At 28.1% G+C, this 19852-nt stretch overlaps 1 protein-coding gene across 6 annotated transcripts in view; it reads right to left on the minus strand.

Annotated features, from left to right (window-relative positions):
• Nucleotides 1–19852, minus strand: part of LOC107451597 (hepatocyte nuclear factor 6-like) — a 277515-nt gene that overhangs the window by 135845 nt on the left and 121818 nt on the right. For 4 of the 6 annotated variants that reach the window (XM_071185203.1, XM_071185199.1, XM_071185202.1 and 1 more), the window contains one exon: nucleotides 2423–2452. The exons of the other annotated variants lie outside the window; for them this stretch is intronic. In XM_071185203.1, the coding sequence (XP_071041304.1) occupies nucleotides 2423–2452 (30 nt within the window). The remainder of the gene's footprint in view (nucleotides 1–2422; nucleotides 2453–19852) is intronic. 6 annotated transcript variants of the gene reach the window in all.

Below are 19852 nucleotides of genomic sequence, written 5' to 3' on the forward strand. Positions count from 1 at the left end.
AGAAATAAACGTATGAATATGAATGGAGCTTTCAAATATCAACCGCATGTTCGAAAAATATATTTCCAAGTTCATGCATAAGAATGAAAATCGAAAATGAATAAAAAATAAGTGCTGCTGGATAAGCTATTGATTACAGAACCAATTAAACTTTTCGTTCAACTACGAAGATTAATTTTGTAGGTTACAATTCAAATTCATAAAAATAGAAGTTTTGTAATTAAACAAAACTATGTTTCCTATGTTCGTTTATATTTTGTTTAATCATTTTATTATAAATTTTTGAATTGTTTGCGTTTTTGGACTGTAAACTTCTTTCGGAATCTTGAAAATTAATCAAACTGAAATTTTAAAATGAGACTCATATCGTAAAATATATTATCCCGATGGTTATTTAAACATGATTATTTTTCAACTTTTTAATTTTAAAAAACTAAGGAATTAATATTTTGATACCATATTCCACACATAAACTCTCTCATAATTCTAAAATAAAAAAATTTAATATTACTCTCNGCTATTCTTAAACGAAGATTTTTGATAAAATTATGAAAATACATTTTCTGCTCGTTGTTATGCTGTCTGAAAATTTACCCAAGATATGAATTTCGTGTAATTTATTAACAATATCTTCCTCCCTCGAAAAAAAGCTCCCTAATGTTTCTGCGTAATATATGGTAAAAATATGATTTAAGAAACGTGACTTAACATGTTATTACCATACATTATTATTATTATTATTATTATTGTTAAAAATGAAGTCAAATTGCATGCGCCGTAAGCTAACTGGAAAATCAATCTCTTTTGAAATATGCCTCTTCAGTTCGTAGTGCCGGTGGGTTAATTCCAAAAGTTTTCAATATTTTCTAATCATCCAGACACTTTTTAGGCGTATTACAGTTATCCAACATAACTTTAGGGTAATTAAAAAATATATCATTCTTTGCTCAATATGCCTGATTTGTTTTACTCAGTAGACCAGAGTTCTGAAGACTTATTGAAAATAGCCTTATTAAAGAATTGCAATAAACTTAGGAAAATTCAGTCCGATTGAGTAATTTTAAGCATATTTCCTAATATGTCTTCAGAAATATAGACTTGTAATCAGCGTATAAATATCAGGTATATAATATGGAAGACGATTCAAATTATCCTGACTCGTGTAAAAATGACGGTAACGTTTAGCATAGAATTGAATTATCTAATTAACCTTCGACATACACACATTAAATGTCTAAAACAAGTATTTAAACTTGAAAAAAAAATGTCATTAAAATCTAAGGAATCACTACTGAGAAACGCGGGACTGAAAGTATAAAAACCTATTTGTTTACCGGAGGAAATAGAGAGATGTTGAAAGGAGAACATTTCCCTTCTTTAACTAGGTATTAAACTTATTTTGATGTTTCTCAATGCACTTTCTCACTACTAAATCAAAAATTTCAACAACGTTTTCGTTTTCTTATATATAATTTGTGACTCCTAATGTCTTTATTCTTTTGATTTCCTTTTTATAAGGATTAAAGAAATGTATTAAGGATGGTCATTAATAAACACCTTTGTTTCTTTATTTATATAGTCTTTACTGTTTTATTTTATTTAATGCTTTTTTATTCAAAACGCATGCTCAAAGCTGATGAAAGACTTATCAAAAAAGCATTTTTTATAAACAACATTTCTAAAAAAATATTTTATTAGTTTTTTTATTAATATATTTGCGATAATATATTTGTAGTAGCACAGAAGTTATCAAATTAAATTACATGTTTAAGTTGCCGTACACGCATTTAATTTAACATAATAGTATTCATAACTTAAAAGCAAACTTGAAATATTGCCACTCCTCAAAAGTTTATATCTGTTATTTTATTGTTTGCAATTTTTTTTTCATATTTTACAAACAAATTTATTCTAAAGCACTTAACTGATAATAAATGATGCAAAATTTCGCATTTTCTTTACTTAAATACTTCATTAAAGTAAAAAGCATTGATCTATTCTACAAAATAAAAAAGTTTTCCCCAAAAGATAATTTATTAAAAAATGTCAGCTCTCGTATTATATGGGTAAATAGTTTCAACTATGGCTTCGTACAGATATCGATAATCAATCACTAATGCATGGATATCACACATGCAACTACGGGAGACACATACACATGAAAGGTTCAGTAGCTCCAACAAAAACACATTTATAAGTTTGGTTAAACAGATATAAGCAAATTTAATTATTAATAATGGAATTCTAAAATTCAGTTCGTAAAATACAAAACAAATAAGAAATCAATTGTACAAAATCACATGACAGTTGCATGCAGAAAAAAAAACGGAAACAGGTAAACAATGGAAAAGAAAAATCACTACATAACATAAATTATGGAATAAGGACAGGATGGAATAAAAGAATAAAAAATTCTACTCACGAAAGCCTGGGACTGGAGGGTGGACGCGCTCTGAAAACAACAGGAATAGGGTGTCAAAAAGGGTCTTTTTCTCAAGTCAAACACATTACAACTAATTGAATTACTAAATCAGTATTTCTCAAAAGAAGTATTAAATTGTTACTACCTTTTTATTTATCAATAAATGATGCACCACTTTATTTAATAAATTTTTTGTTTGTTTTAAAATATAATTTGATGATAGTATACATTTTACACACAATGAAACATTTAAGGGGAATTGTTTATTTAGTTTAAAAACAATTTTAAAATTTTTAAAAATAGTCGTTGTTAAAGGAATACTTAGCAAAAATCATTGAATAATTTTATTTGTTTGTTTCAAAATAGTTAATTTATTTGATTGTATTTTATATTTTAGACGTAATAAAATATTTAAGGTGATTTGTGTATTTAATTTTATTCAAAAAAATGAAACTTTTAAAAATAAAATGAATGATTAAGAACAATAATTGATTTATTTTATGATGTTTCTGTTTTTTTAAGAATATATCATTTATTTGATTTTAGTTTACATTTAATAGCATTTAAGGGGACTTTTTTTTAGTTTAAAACAATTCAAAATTTTTTTTATTGAATGAATGCTTAACAATAATACTTCACTCATTTATTTTCTTGTTTCCGTCAAAAGAATTTATTTTTAATGCAGTTTAAATTTTATACGTAATAAGTATTTAGGAGGAGTTGCTTATTTATTCAAAAAAAATTCTAAAGCTTAAAAATACTTTTTATTAAATGGATGCTTAACAATAATATTTAGCATATTTTATTTTCGGATTGCTTCGAAATAATTCATTTATTTGATTGCAGTTAATATTTTACACTAATTAAACATTTAGAGGGAATCGACTATTTAGTTTAAAACAATGAAACTTATAAAAATATTTTTTATTGAATGATTGTTTACTTGACTTATTTAATAAAGCTTTTGTTTGTTTCAAAATAAATCCTTTATTTGACTGTAATTTATATTTTGCATGTAATAAATCCTTAAGGGGGAGTTGTTAATTCAGTTTAGAAAAAACTCAAATTTTTAAAACGAGTTTATATTAATTAAGTACTTAATAATGCTCTGTTAAGTAATTTTAGTTTTAATTTACTTTTTGTAGAAATTTTACTTAACCAAAAATGTTCCCGAAAATTCTAAACGTATTAAACTAAATTATTAATGTTAAGAAACTGATAGAATGCACAGTTAAAAATAAGATTTCAGTTAGATCTAATGTATAAATAAATTTTGGGTATGGCTAAGGATAAATTTTCTAAAATATATAGATTTACAAAATTACGTAACACGCTAAATATATATTTAGAATTCCTGTCAAAAATCAAAATATTCTACAAATTGAAGGTAGCAAATTAGCCAAGGATAAATATGAAACATTATTGAAGAAGGTGAGACTGAAAAAGTCAAAACCTAATAGATTGCCATAGAAAATGCGTAGAAGTGTAAAGGCTATTTAACAACTCCGAGTTTTCCCAGGCAATCAAACTGATTTTGAGTTTTTATAAAATCATTCTCACTTGGGATTCAGCAGATTTTGATAGCATTTTGATTTATAGTATTTTGATAAAAGATATACAAAAATCTTTGCGATATATAAAATGTTTCGAGATAAATTTGTGAAAGATAAATTTTAAATATTCAACTATTGAGAAAAATCACATTGGTTGCTTAAGCCTTTAGCTTGATAGAATGAAAAACGGAAGAAGATAATAAGAATTTTGTCAAAATATATTTTGAGTAAAGTAAATTTTTAATTTTTTGAATTGTTTATTTTCGTTTGTTTTTAATTTGTGTAGGTTTAATGACACTATATGAGTGTGCATTAAATTTTCTCGGAGTGTTTTATACAACTTTTTGATTAAGAGTTATATTAAATATTTTCGATAACTTTTGAGAAATACCGAACTATTCTACATTCTAAGAAATATACAAAATAATAACTACTTGCAATCATTATACAAAATTAAATATAAACTCTAAATTTCTATGAAAACATAAGCATAAGTAGATGCAATATAAGAACATAATAAATGCAACATTGTAAAACATGTCAAACATAACACAATATGCAATAATATTAAGAAAAGTGAAAATTCAATTATAATATTAAATCATACTTAGAGTTATAACATAATAAGTCAGTAAATATTATTAGAGTTTGATGGAACAAAGTGGCTTATTCTTCTAAATGTGATTAAAATATATTCAAAAATTTATCCCCTTCATAAAAAGAAAAAGAAAATTTAAAAAAAAATGAATATTACGTCGCTTTTAAACCAAATTTTTATTGCAAATAATACAATATAAAAAGTAGAAAATTGATAATATATATTAAATAACTAATTTATTTCTTTTTTACAATTTTGTTATCAATTTATGTAGGTGATGCTTTTTATTTAATCATCATATTTGCATGTAATTAATCAAAACACTTTTCTTAGTTTTTAATAAATTTATTTTATTCGAGTACTCATTTTAAATTTAAAATTTGGTATTTTCTATTCACCGAAGAAAAGATCTTTTCATTTTAATTAATTGTATTTTTACTTAAATAGTTTAAAACTATTTTAGTTTTGAAAAATACTCATCAACAACTAAAAATTCTGTATTTTTAATTCATGATAGGAAAAGTTCTTTTTAATTCTGCATATTTTCACATTGATAGTTAAATTTCTTTTTTAGTTTTAAAAAATGCTCAGTAACAACTTGAAATTCTGTATTTTCAATTCAGGATAAGAGAATATCTTTTTAATTCGTCATATTTTCACGTTGATAGTTAAAACACTTTTTTAGTTTTGAAAAATACTCAATAACAATTTGAAATTATACATTTTCAATTCATGATAGGATATGATATTTTTAATTCGTCTTGATTTCACGTTGATAGAAAAAACACTTTTTTAGCTTTAAACACTTTTTTAGTTTTAGTTACTCATTAGCAATTTGAAATTCTGTATTTTCAATTCATGATAGCAGATCTTTTTAACTCGTCATATTTTTACGTTGATATCTAAAACCGTTTTTTTAGTTTCGCAAGCATTCATTTTATTCGAGTACTAAAAAACAATTCGAGGCTTGTATTTTCTATTCAATGCAGAAGGCGTTTAGTTGTTTTTGCCAATCTTATACGATAACAGTTAAATACTTTTTTAGTTTTAAATAAAGCAATATCATTCGAGCACTAATTTACGATTTAAAATTTTTTATTTTCAATTTACTGTAGGAATCATTTTGTTATAGTCGTCAAATTTACTACAGATCGTCAAAATCGCTTTTAAATTTTGCATAAATTGCTTTTCAAGTTGACAACAGTCTGGAAAAATTTAATAACTAGCAGAAAAAAATTGAAAAAAATGTTTTATCTAATTCCCAAGCATCAAAAAATTATTCGTATTAGGATGTACAGAATAATTTTTAAAACTCTGAACAGCTCTATAAAACATTGTTACCTCTTTTCAATTTTTTTCCAATTGGTAGCAATCTTGATTTTATTCTATCATTCACGATTTCAAACTTTTATCGTATAATGACCCTAAGCGACATTCTGTTTTTCATTTTATTTTGTTTTATACAGACGGCCCAATTCTGAGATTACGACTATCACTGTTGAATCTCGTAGTCTTGTAATTTTGAACCCAACACAGGAGGCGAGGAAACTCCTGGATCAAGCGCTGAGGCCTACGTGAAGGACTTTTTCTTGAAACTAATCCGAATCTGCTTTGCATGGAGAGGAACGAAACCCTCTCACGGTTAGCGCAAGGGCAAGGGAATTCTAATCCGTGATCCACAGAGAAGAATTTGGGATAGCACTGTGGTCAGCTCGAACTGGGAGCAGACCTCGTATCAACCAGCCACAGATGGGATTCGAAACTGATTCAAATCATAGGGAGGAAAATTCTCTATCCCTACGGCTTAGTTTTGTTTTATTCGACAGATTTACACATTGATAGTCAAAACACGATTTTTAATTTTGCTTGAATTATCCACTGTTTGTATAAATTACCAAACTATACGGTCTCGAAGTAATATTAAAGATCGAATGATCATCTCGTTTGATGCAGGAACTAATAACCACACTCGCTTACTTTTCGAACCTTTCGTTAATTTATAATTCAGCTGTCATATTCCTCCAGTAAGTAGAAAAACCACAAACTATATATTTATACATTTTTTTTTCGAAATTTGAAATATAGCTTTCAGTTTGGCCATAAAACTGCCCATGACCCCCCAAAAACGAAAGAAAAAAATGGAAAGAAGAAGAAAAACGGTAGCGAAAAAGGCAGAAAACCGAAAGGAGCGTTATAAATCACTCAAACCCCGTCATACTTCGTGCTGTGATTGCCGGCCGGCGCATGCAATCGATCTCTGATTGAATTTCTTCTCCGAGATTGATTAACCTACAGAAATATATATAGATTCAGCTCTACGTTCTCCTTTTTTTTCTGGAATCGGAGCTGCATATATGGGTTCTCTGTATACTGCAAAAATAATTATGCATTTCCGAATGTTGCTTGTTGCGGACGCAGCAGCATTAAGGCCATGTTTGCCATCAAGGTATTATACATCAAGTTCCGGAGTGGAAAAAAAGGAAGGAAAGTCAGGAAGTAGCTTCTTTGGGAGCTTTTCAGGTAAGGAGTCGTGGGCTGGTTTTGTGGGAATGGTAAATGATGGATGGTGCTTCTTCTTGGAGTCATTAACATTACTGAAAGCTTAATGGAGTTACTTGTTACTCGAGTTTCGACGAGATTGAAATGTGCTGTTTCGATGTCCATTTACTCGTAAAAATGTAGGTCAGTCTATCGTTTAGTGGTCTTTAACCCCTTTTACATTTCTCATGCCCGTTTTTCGAAATATTATATTGGAGAGTAAGGAAATTTTTTTTTAGTTTATTGAAGGATGCTAACATGAATGTGACGGAATATATCAATAATCAAGGTCAAATGTATTTTTTATGAATCAATGGTAAATGATGTCATAATTGAATTTTTTTTTAAGCTTGATTAACCCATGTACAAATCGATAGATTCTGATTTAAGTTCTCCTTTTCTGGAAACAAAACTGTTTTTATGGGTTCTGTGCAAACGAAAAAAAATAATAATACATTTCTGAATGTTGCTAGTTGTAGACGCAACAGCAATAAGTCCATGTTAAGTCATAAAATTATTACTCAACAAATTCCAGAGTGGAAAAAAAGAAAGGCTGGAAGTAGATTCATTTGGGAGCTTTTCAAGAGAAGGGTAAGAGGTTGGGGTTTTTCTGAAAATGGAATGGTGCTTTTTTTGCTGGTGCTTTTGTACAAAGTTGAACACTAACCTAAACGTTACACATCAAGCTGTCCCAACGTACTAGATAGAAAGTGAGAAAGTAATGAGTTCGAATCTTACTGAAACACAGGATGCATCTATTTCTTTATTTATTATTAAACATACATGTGAAGACTTTTGTGCTCTTTACAAGTCGAAGAACAGATATCACAAGGAAGAGAGGGATATCACAAAGGTATATCTATGGTTATGGTGGTATGCAATAGTGGCTTCCTTGCAATGTTCATCCATATATCGTGGTATTTTTATTCAACTTGACGATGACTTATAATGTGCACACAAGCCTGCATATGTATGGGTAACAATAAATAAATACTTAAAATAGTATTTTATTTAAATTATCATCTTTCTTCATTCATCTTACATTTATCTTTCTCCTTTCCAAACAGTCTTGCCATTCTGCCAAAAGTTATTTAAAATATCATAACTCTGGATGTGTAATAAATAAATAAATTTGGTTTAGTTACATGTTCTTAATTAAAACAATGGCTTGCCTCTTTCTAAATTGGAGAACAAATTGCACATAAATAAGACAGACAGCGTGAAGATATTGAGCCCGCTAATTCAACGCTTTAGAGTATTTACAGGAAGAACAATGCCACTCACCAAACAAGAATCCAATGAGGTAAGATTTCCTTACTTGCAACAAATTCTAGCGCTCATTTTTGCCTGGTGATATTTTTATTTCACTAACCACTCAGAAGCGTAGTTGCAACAAGTTCGAATCCAACTATAACATGGGATTTATATTCTTATTATCTTTCTCTATTCTGTCCTATCTGTTTCTCAAATTGAAAATCGTTTTCAAGCTTTGCTTTGTATTTACAAAGGGACCTATTTATTCCCATAAATAAATTCCTCTATCCCCGAAAAAATGATATAACAGATATCATGGCTTGATATATTTTAGTTTGGTATGTTTAAAAAGCTTTGATTAAACATTTAAAGCAACCATTTATGTCCCTTTCTCTTTGTTAAAATTGATAAAAATATATTGGGAGAAGACATAATTAACTGCTACCTAAGTCCTATTAACCATTTAAATAAACCAACATTTTAAATAAATCAGAGAAATGTAAATATATTATTTCTATTTTATCAGAAAAATAAGCAAGGAAAAAAATTACCAAATAAATGGTATTAATTCTTCAGAAAGCTATTTCGTAATTTTATTGTAATATTTTAAAGCATGGTATAATAAGAATTTATTTGGTTTAATTTGCTCTTCAGGTTTGAATTTTTAGGAAATTGGAGGGAGTAAGGACTGTAATTTTCGGTAAAACGTCATTATAACGAACGAAACAAATGACCAAACGAATGGTTTGATCTAATGATCAAGTTCTAGGACTCATTCTTAATGGCTCGAGAGGATGACCTGAAATATGCTAATTAATTTCTACAGACGAGATTTTAAGTTACGAAGTCAGACACAAAAATGTACTTTCTCTGAATAAACATACCTTTTTTTCGACAGAATCAGATTTCAGATTCCCAAAATATATGTAGTAGCCGCAATCTGGGAAATATGGTCCCAGTAGTTTTGTCAGGAAAGTGCTCCAAAATTTGGACCTCTTAATGTTAATTTTTCTTTTTGAGTATTTCGCTATATCTCGAGAATTTTTCGAGTGAATCGGGAAAAAATTGCTCGTAGTTATAAAATTTGTTTATCCGAAGATAACTTTATGCAAAGAATAATTTTTAGTGAATATTTATTATTTTTTTATTATTTATTTAATAATGGTCGAAAAATTTTTGAATTGTAAGGCATACAATTTTTGCATCATTTTAAAGAATGTAATTTTGCAGGGCAAAGTATAAAATTTGAACAAAATCAGTTGAATACGTCCTAAAAATTTAAACTTCAAAAAGTCAGATATTTAAAATTCGATTTCCAATTTCAAACCTTTCCACAAGCGGTTTTTTTTATGCAATTTAATAATGCAATTTATATATCTGTTTCACTGCAAGTGTTCCTTAAAAGAAGTGACATTTGTATCACTATTACCTGAAAAAGTTACTTCTCGTATTTAATTCGTATTTTTCTCCATCAATTTCCTTATTTTCCATCTGTAAATCTGTGTCACTGCAAGTGTTCCTTAAAAGCAGTGAAATTTGTATCACTATTACCTGAAAAAGTGACTTCTAGTTATTAATTCGTATTTTCCTCCATCAATTTCTTTATTATCAATCTGTAAATCTGTTTCACTGCAAGTGTTCCTAAAAAGCAGTGAAATTTGTATCACTATTACCTAAAAAAGTGACTTCTCGTATTTAATTCGTATTTTTCTCCATCAATTTCCTTATTTTCCATCTGTAAATCTGTTTCACTGCAAGTGTTCCTTAAAAGCAGTGAAATTTGTATCACTATTACCTGAAAAGGGGACTTCTCGTAATTAATTCTTATTTTCCTCCACCGATTTCTTTATTATCAATCTGTAAATCTGTTTCACTGCAAGTGTTCCTTAAAAGAAGTGAAATTTGTATCACTATTTCCTGAAAAAGTGACTTCTCGTAAAGAATTCGTATTTTCCTCCATCTATTTCTTTATTATCAATCTGTAAATCTGTTTCACTGCAAGTGTTCCTTAAAAGAAGTGAAATTTTCATCACTATTTCCTGAAAAAGTGACTTCTCGTATTTAATTCGTATTTTTCTCCATCAATTTCCTTATTTTCCATCTGTAAATCTGTTTCACTGCAAGTGTTCCTTAAAAGCAGTGAAATTTATATCACTATTACCTGAGAAAGGGACTTCTCGTAATTAAATCGTATTTTCCTCCACCGATTTCTTTATAATCAATCTGTAAATCTGTTTCACTGCAAGTGTTCCTTAAAAGCAGTGAAATTTGTATCACTATTACCTGAAAAAGGGACTTCTCGTAATTAATTCTTATTTTCCTCCGCCGATTTCCTTTTATCAATCTGTAAATCTGTTTCACTGCAAGTGTTCCTTAAAAGCAGTGAATTTCGTATCACTATTACCTAAAAAAGTGACTTCTCGTAATTAATTCTTATTTTCCTCCATCAATTTCTTTATTATAAATCTGTAAATCTGTTTCACTGCAAGTATTCCTTAAAAGCAGTGAAATTTGTATCACTATTACCTGAAAAAGTGACTTCTCATAATTAAATCGTATTTTTCTACACCGATTTCTTTATTATCAATCTGCAAATCTGTTTCACTGCAAGTGTTCCTTAAAAGCAGTAAAATTTGTATCACCATTAACTGAAAAAATGATTTCGCTTAAGAAATGTCTATTTTCAATCATTAGTTTCATTTTTATTTATTATTTATTTTGATTAGTACTCTCCGCCTTTAGCGTGAATAAAATTTATATTATTTTTTAGAACAGTATTTATGCTTATTTTGAAAAAGTGGCTTATGTGTGTTTATCCAAATTTTTTTATTCCTTTATTTTTGATTTAAGACTATGAACATTTTAAGTGTACCAAAACTACATAATTTGGGAAGCTAAAATCGAAGAAATGAAAAAGGTTATTTTTAGGTTGAGGAAAATAATATTTTTTAGTTAAATGGTCAATAAAAAGAAACTGTTTATTTATTTTTTTATTTTATTTATTTATTTATTTTTATCAAAGGATCAATAAACAGTGGCCATTAAGAAAAAAGTGCTTTTTTCAGAAAATTTGGGGATTGCAGAGTAATTGAAAAAATTTGTAGGATGTTTCCAAATCATTACCCTTAATGTATATTTTTGGATCCCTTGTCAAAAAGGCTATTAAAAAATGCACATTTAATGAGAGAAGAGAGATTTAAACCGTAAAAAACTATTTAGAATGCATACTAATTCAACTTTTTTCTATTCTTTCACATTTAAGCTGAAGTGAGCTGATTTCACAATTAAATCCTTAACCCATTTTATTTCTATTAAAATACCCGATACATTGGTTATTAACAAAGTCTTCAGTTAAGTAAATGTAAGATTTCATCAACATAAATTTTAATTGAATTAAATATTAAAATTTCACATTAAAAATTACAAAACAGAAATTATACATTTATTACCGAGCTTTATAAAACGTACTATATATTTTAAATCCCTAAAAATTATAATTTAAAAAGAGATTAAATACTCATTGAAGTTATGTCTAGTTTTAAAAATAAAGAAATTAATATAATTCATATATTTCCACTTTTTTTTTATTTGTTCAAATTTCTTAAACTTTAGTGGACTGATTTCGTAATTAGTTCCTGAACCCCATTTCATTTCTATTAAGATAGCCATTTCTTGGTTTGGATTAAAAACAAGACTTTGAAGAAAAAAATTCTCCGGTGAAATTAACTCGCGTCCACTTGCGATTATATACATAGTAAAGAAGAAAAATAAGAAAAAATTTCGAAAAAAAAAAGTTTGTTCTGTGCTTTTAGTCGACCTTACTGTTCTAAAAGTAAGAGATCTGCAGGCCAGCTGTTGGCCTGGACCTTTAATAAAACTTCAAGTGATGGATTTCAATTTGATGGGGAGAGTTGTAAAAAGCAGGAACACCCACTACTCACTTCACATTTTCCACTAAGGGGGGTGAGTGGGGAGAATCAAGGGGGTGGAAATGAAGTAAGAAAGTTCTAGGCTACAAAAAGGGGGGGAGGGAATTATGTAACTTAAAACTCTCTTTCCGAGGAAAAAGGGAATACTTCATCTGATTTCCCGGAGTAGTCGCATTAAACGGGAGAGTCATTTCAAACAAATTAGCGGTGGAAATTGGGGGTGGTTTGTAAAAAATAAGGTGGGTTTATTTTTTTGTTCTTAAAAAAAAGAATAATTTTTTAATGCATTTTATTTATTTTTTCGTAATTTTTTGGAAGTTATATTTTATACTGAAAAGGAAAATGAAAAAAATTGGAATGTTCTACTCAGTTTAATAGTTTCTGTCTTGCACTTTGTACAATATAGTTACTCGACGAACACGAGTGGTGTTAGTAGAGATATAAAGTATGTGACTTCCTCACTGCTATTATATCCGCACCAATTTAAATTTTTAAATGAAATAAACTATTCATACAAGTCCTAGTTGTCAATTTTCTTGTAAACTTAAAATGGAAAGTTTTCTCAGTTCATTTTATTTAGAAAGTGGGTTTAAAAAATCAACTAGAAATTTTAGAAAATTCTTGCACTGAAAAAAAAATTCTGAAACAATTTCTAGCTGCCTGAGTGCAGCTTCCGCAAAATCAATTTTACCGTAAATATCCATTTTTAATGTGAACTTTTATACCGTAATTTTTACAGTAATGTTTAATTACATTGATTAAGTGATTTTACATTAAACATTACTGTAAAAATTACAATATATAAGTTTTTTCGTTCTGTAAAATGTTGCGGTAAAAATTGAAGTCACCAGGAGTGTAACTTTTTACCGCAATTTGATCCTGAGTTTTGTAAGGTGTATTTTACTGTAGTAATTATAAAATTTATCATTCGACCTGCTTAGGGCAATTTAAATGAATAGCCACGCATACGCTGAGGCAATATTTTCTTATCAAATTGTTCCTTTGTGTTGTTATCAGTTAAACACTTTACAAGTTATTGAAATTTCCTCTATATAACAGCATAATACGGGGAAAAACCTTATAGAATAACGTAAATTGTAATAGATATCGTAATTCGTATATTATAAAAAAGAGCAAAAATAATGCCAACTAAACAGTTTGTTAAATGTGTATTAATTGAGAGCTTTATTACGTTGATTTATATATCACACAAAATTATCCCTTTTTTCAATTATTAGCGTTTTATTTTCTACACGGTATTTTTTTCCCTAAAATATATATTCTAACTAATTAGAAAATGCGGCTCATATTTCCTGGAGCACTATAATAATCAGGGAATCCTGCAGTAATAAATTCCCTTTCTCCTCAAATCGTTAAAGTCTTAATCATATCCAGAAATATCAACCAAAATAAATGCATGTTTTTGAATGAACTAAAACAAAGCTCATTTCCAACTTTTCACCTAGTTCCATGAAATAAACTACATTTTCCACTAGTAGTCATTCATTTAAAAGGTGCATTTCCAATTTTCTCTTTCGCTTGCTGAAACAATAAAAAAACAACGGAGAAACATAAACAAAGAAAACATAAAGTCAATGAGTAAATTTTAAGCTGTTTGAGAGAACAGGGGGGGTCGGTGACTATTTATCTCAATTACCTCCCACCCCTTCACTGTTTATTGGCAAACTGTCCGTACGCTCGTCCTCCCCAAAATGCCGGGCGTTTTGTTGGGGGTCCCATCACCATGGAGACCACTGCCCACCTAAACAGGTGCTTTTTCCCAGTCAGGTGTTCTTGTCAATCCACTTAATATAAAAACTCCTTTTTCAAAAACCGGCGTTGTCGTAGTCATGACGATAGTAGAAAAGAGTGGGGGGAGGGTGTTTCAGCACGACAGTCACGATATTTTGCAAAGTCAAGCAAAGGACCGACCTAGGTTGCAAAATGGAGGGGGTCGTAGTACTGCTCACATATTAATAGCATCGTTTAGTAGCTTGCGTAAGTTGCTCCCTATTGCAAAGGGGGAAGGAGAGGAAGGACATTTTGTCTTTTGGTTTCCCCCCAAGACCCCCTTCAGGCTTCTGATGATGACTTGAACCAAATTAGCCAGGCAAACAATAGGGAACTGTCCACCTGTTCGGCGATTTGGGGAGAACGCGCGAGAAGTTCGCGGTGCGGCCAAACTTGTCTTTAGTTTTGTTTGTTCGTTGCTGTTGCAACCTACTGTTTTTTTCCCCCACCAGTTCATTTTCTTGCGTTTTTGGAGTTTGCTATGTGGTGTGTCATTATAATTTTTTGTTTTTCATTTCGTGGTAAACCCCCTCCACAACATAATGTAGGTAAGGAGGGGAGGGTGGCTCCGTTTGCATAAAAAGTGAAACATGCGAGGCAGTTCTTTAATTTGAAATTCTGAATGACTTACTGCACGGCAAAATCCAGTTTGGATCATGAGTGTCCCTCGTTTTCTTGCAACTTATTAAAACTTGTTGTTCGTATTGGTTTGGGGCATAATAATAACAAGCTAAAAAGAAAAATAGCTTAGTGAAATACGCAGCAGTATTTGCTTCACTCCATAGCACAGTGGGCCAGCATCCAAGGCTTCGTGGCCAAAATTAGTATTTCGATAAAATTTGTTTCAAAATTTGGGGGTTTCTATGTGCAGGTAAATTTAATTCATAGTTAAAATTTTGAAATACGCTAAAAATTCCAAACAAGAAAAAAAAATGGCGGCTGAAATATGGCGAGCAAAAAAAAAAATAAAAAAATAATATAGTACTTTTAAATAATTAAATATAGCAATGAAAATATAATAATTTTCGTAATATTACAATAAAAATGAAAAGCAAATTATATTTCCTAAGTAATATTACAAAATAACGCGAATTAATTACAAAATAAAGCGAAAACATGAAAAAAAAACATAATTTTCTTTTTTCGGTATATTTAGTCCACCTTTGCAATATGGGCAAAATGGGGCAGGTTTTTCCGAAAGAAGAAACATCAAAGAAGACAACAAAAAAAAGTTTAGCTAATTACCTCGTGGAACTTTTCGGAGATAAGTTTCGAAAGTGATTCAAGCATTGTAAAATGTCAAATGATTAGATATAAACTGTAAGTTTGTCAAGAGTATTAACTAATTCAACAAATCGAAAAATTTTACTATAATTTTAGAGTAATTACTCTGATAAAAATGCAACAGTAAGGTGAAATTCCTATATATATTTCTGAAATATAAATTTAAAAGTTACATTTAAAAAAAATTTTTAACACATTTTTCACTACATTGTACTCTCGTTGGTCCAAAAAGTAAATTATAATGCATGGAATGATTATGAATACTTAATTTGGGCTATATTTAAACTGCCTACACATATTTTAGTTGAAAATTTAATTTTGACTTTTGGCCAAAGATCATGGTCTTCTGGCCCACTGTGCATAGTTCGGAAATTTTTGTTTTGAGGTGATTATTTCAAATTTATTAACCATAATTTTATTGATAATTTTAATAAAATAACTATGGTTTTTACCTACAACCTTTTTTAANATAATTTCAGACTAATCACTCTGATAAAAATGTAGTAGTAAGGTGAAATTCCAATATATATTTCTGAAATATAAATTTAAAAGTTAGATTTAAAAAAAAAATTTTTTTTAACGTATTTTTCACTACATTGTACTCTCGTTGGTCCAAAAAGTAAATTATAATGTTTGGAATGATTATGAATACTTAATTTGGGCAAAAATAAAACTGCCTAGACATATTTAAGTAGAAAATTTAATTTTGACTTTTGGCCAAGGATCATGGTTTTCTGGCCCACTGTGCATAGTTCGGAAATTTTTGTGTTGAGGTGTTTATTTCAAGTTTATTAACCATAGTTTTATTGATAATTTCAATAAAAAATGTAATTAAAAATAATTAAATGAATAACTGTGATTTTTACCTACAACCTTTTTAAGGTAATAAAAAATCTTAAATTCAATCAATTTATGTAAAAAACATCTTAATACTTCCGTGCGTTCAGTTATTGAAAATATTAAAATCGATAGTGTCAAATATATTGCTAAAAATATATTTGATAATGATGTTCGATAAAAACCCAACAGCACTAAACTATACATAATATAGAATACAAATTAATAAATCAAAATCAAATCAAATTAATTCGTTATCAAAGTAGTATATAATATACAACTAAGGAATGGTATTTTTTTACCAATTTTAATAAATGTTTTTTTAAGTATTTTAAATTTCTTAGACGTAATTTTAAATTTCTTTTTCATTTTATTCTTTGAACAATATTTTTTTTAACTATTTTAAAAATATTGGTAATACATTACAATACTCTACTTAGTTTACTAGTTAAACAATATTCTTTTGCAATAATTTCAAGTAAATGTTTCTCAAAGTTCCTTAATATATTCATTGAAATATATTTCTTGAGTAGATTTAATTCTACAATTTAATGAAAAAGTTTTCAAAAATACTTAAAATTTCCCTTTTATTTTACTTGTTCTATATTATTTTTTAAAAATAGCTCAATATATTGTTTTTCAAAACTCTTAATATTTCCCCTATACTTTACTTTTCAAACACTATTCTTTTTTAAAAAGAATTAAGTAGGTACATTGGTTCTAAAAGATTCTCAATATAACATCGATATTTCCTTTTGTTGATTAACATTCTTTTTTTTCAAAATTTAATAAAATAATTTAAATTTTTTTTATTTATTTGGCTTTGTGCAAAACTACACTGTAAAAAATTGCAATAAAATGTACCGGCACTCAGGGTTCAGATAATATTTACCGTAAAATTCATTTATATCGGAACATGTAATGGAACAAAAAATATGATATACCGCAATTTTTTCAGTAATTATTGCCACAAAATCACTAATTATTTCTGTAAAATATTAATGTATCTATGAAAAAGTACTATAAAATTTACGGTACAATATTTTAAGATAAACATTGATTTTACGGATGATACATCCAAATTGCCTGTATTTTATACCGTAATTTGATCTGAGTATTTTTACAGTGTACCTCTTGTACTAACGACATACGAAATCTATTCACGATAGACTGATTTACACATTTGCAATTAATATTTTGTTAATAACAGTTAATATGATTGCTTGTAGCACTGCAAATATGTGATTTAAATTAAAGCCTCACATATGTGCATGGGCAAAGCTAAGTATCGAAAAAAAGAGACTCTTTTCTAAAAAAAGGCTTTTCTTTTGTTTCGCTCATTTTTGGTCTCGTTGTCCAATTACCTGAAGACAACTTGCAAGAAATAACCAAACTTAAATTTTTCGCTTATTTTATTTGTTATGTAATGCCATTTTTCTAACAATTTTAAAATGATTGTATTAAAAAATTCTCAATATTTCACACTATTTGTTACTTGTTAATTAAAACCTTCAACATTTTTAAATAAAATTGTCTCCCGAGATTCTCGATATTTCAATTTTTCTTTATGTATTCTTTATGCATTTACTTTGAAGATCGTCCTCAAAGTTTTTCAATTCTATTTTATGTTTTATAAGATCGTATTCAAAGATTCTCTATGCTTCACTTTTGTTTTATGAGTTAGGTATAAGACTGTCTTCAAAGATTCACAATAATTTGCTTTTATTTTATGTTTTATGAGATTCTCATCAAAGATTTTTAATATTTCTCTCGATATTTCACATTACTTTATTCGTTGAAACATACTCTTTTTTCAATTTCATTAAATGCTTTTCAAAAACTTTTAATATTTTAGTCGATATTTCACTTTAATTTATTCGTTGAACTATATTCTTTTTCAAATTTATTAGATGTTTTACGAAGATTTTTAATTTTAACTCCATATTTCACTGCACTTTGTTCGCTCAACCATGTTCTTTTAAATTTTATTAAATGATTTTTAAAGATTTTTAATATTTAATTAAAACATTTTACTTTACTTTATTCACTGAACAATGCTTTTTTTAATTTTATTAAATGCTTTGCGAAGATTTAAAATTTTTAACTCGATATTCCATTTTACTTTATTTTCTAAACAATATTCTTTTTCACTTTTTAAATACTTTTCGAGAATTTTTAATATTTAACTCGATATTTCACTTCAATTTTTTCTTTAAACAATATTCTTTTTCAATTTTATTAAATGCTTTTGAAGAACTTTTAATAATCAATTCGATATTTCACTTTATTTAATTCATTGAATAATATTCTTTTTTAATTTTAGGAAATGCTTTTCAAAGATTTTTAATAATGGTTCTTTTATTTAACTCGAAATTTCACTTCACTTTAACTCATTGAATAATGTCTTTTTAAGGCAAATTTAGTAAAATAGTCTTAAAAGACTCTTAATTTTCACTTGCTAAGAAATATTTTTTTAAATAAAAAATTTAACATCCCAACATTTAACGTCATAAAATTCACAATGTTTTATATAGTCACTATATTTTACACCATTTGCGATTTGCTGTAAACTCCTCCACACATTTGCATTTAAAATATCATAAATAGCAAGTTCATATGAATGCCTATAGCACTATGTATACATACTCTGAAATAAAGCCTCACGAATATGCATGGGGAAAGCTAAATATCGAAACTAAACTAAAAAAAGAGGGGTTCTTTTCGAAAGGAAAAAGAAAGTCACTTCTTGTCCCGCCCAATTGTGGTCTGGTGGTCCAGATGTCCCACAATTACCCAAAACCATTACGGTATATAAGGAATACCCAAACTTCAATTCGTTCTTCATTTGAATACGATGCACTCCTTATTTTTCTTAAGGGAACTTACTCCGGTAGAAGCTTAGCCTTTCAATCTCCAGATTTAAGCAATAATGGTTCTTTTATTCAAAAGTTCAACTTGGAGGAAAGAGACCTTAATGGGAGAGGCCTAATGCAGCTGCAAGGCTTTGCTGGAAATATAAAATAGAGGCAATAACGGTTTGTCTTTGTGTTTTCTGGATAGAATAAATCTTTAAGTGTTCTTTATATCTATGGAAAATGGTTTTCAAGTTGTAGTTTAATTTCTGCCTCACTTTTTTCTTTTGTTTCTTTATTTTCTCTCGGTACGTAATCTTCGGAATTGTGACGTTAGAATACAGAGATTTGAATTTTTCTTTGTTTTGTTGATACTATATAAATTGTGACTCGTCTAGAAAGGAGAAATGCTATTGCTGGGTGTATTATTCATATTTTAAAAGACGCGTTTTTTTCATGTACTTTGTATTTGTCAGAAAACTTGATAAAAATATGACCTAAATAAATGTTTTTTTAAATATTTAAAAAAATCCGAAATAAAAAATAGTTTTTAAAAGTGAAGCAATAAAATTTAGATTGAAATAGTTTTATCATATTAGGAATTGCATTAATTATGAACTATTTTTCCTATTCTCATAAACGTATTATGAACAAATTAATCTCTTGAATTAGGAGCCTATAAGCTTTTATTTAAAAAATTATTTTAATAAATTTTAATAAACTCAAATTTTCTAGGCATAATTTAATTTAATTTAATTTAATTTAATTTAATTTAATTTAATTTAATTTAATTA

Source organism: Parasteatoda tepidariorum, chromosome 9 (genome assembly GCF_043381705.1).
Source record: "Parasteatoda tepidariorum isolate YZ-2023 chromosome 9, CAS_Ptep_4.0, whole genome shotgun sequence".
NCBI lineage: Eukaryota > Metazoa > Arthropoda > Arachnida > Araneae > Theridiidae > Parasteatoda > Parasteatoda tepidariorum.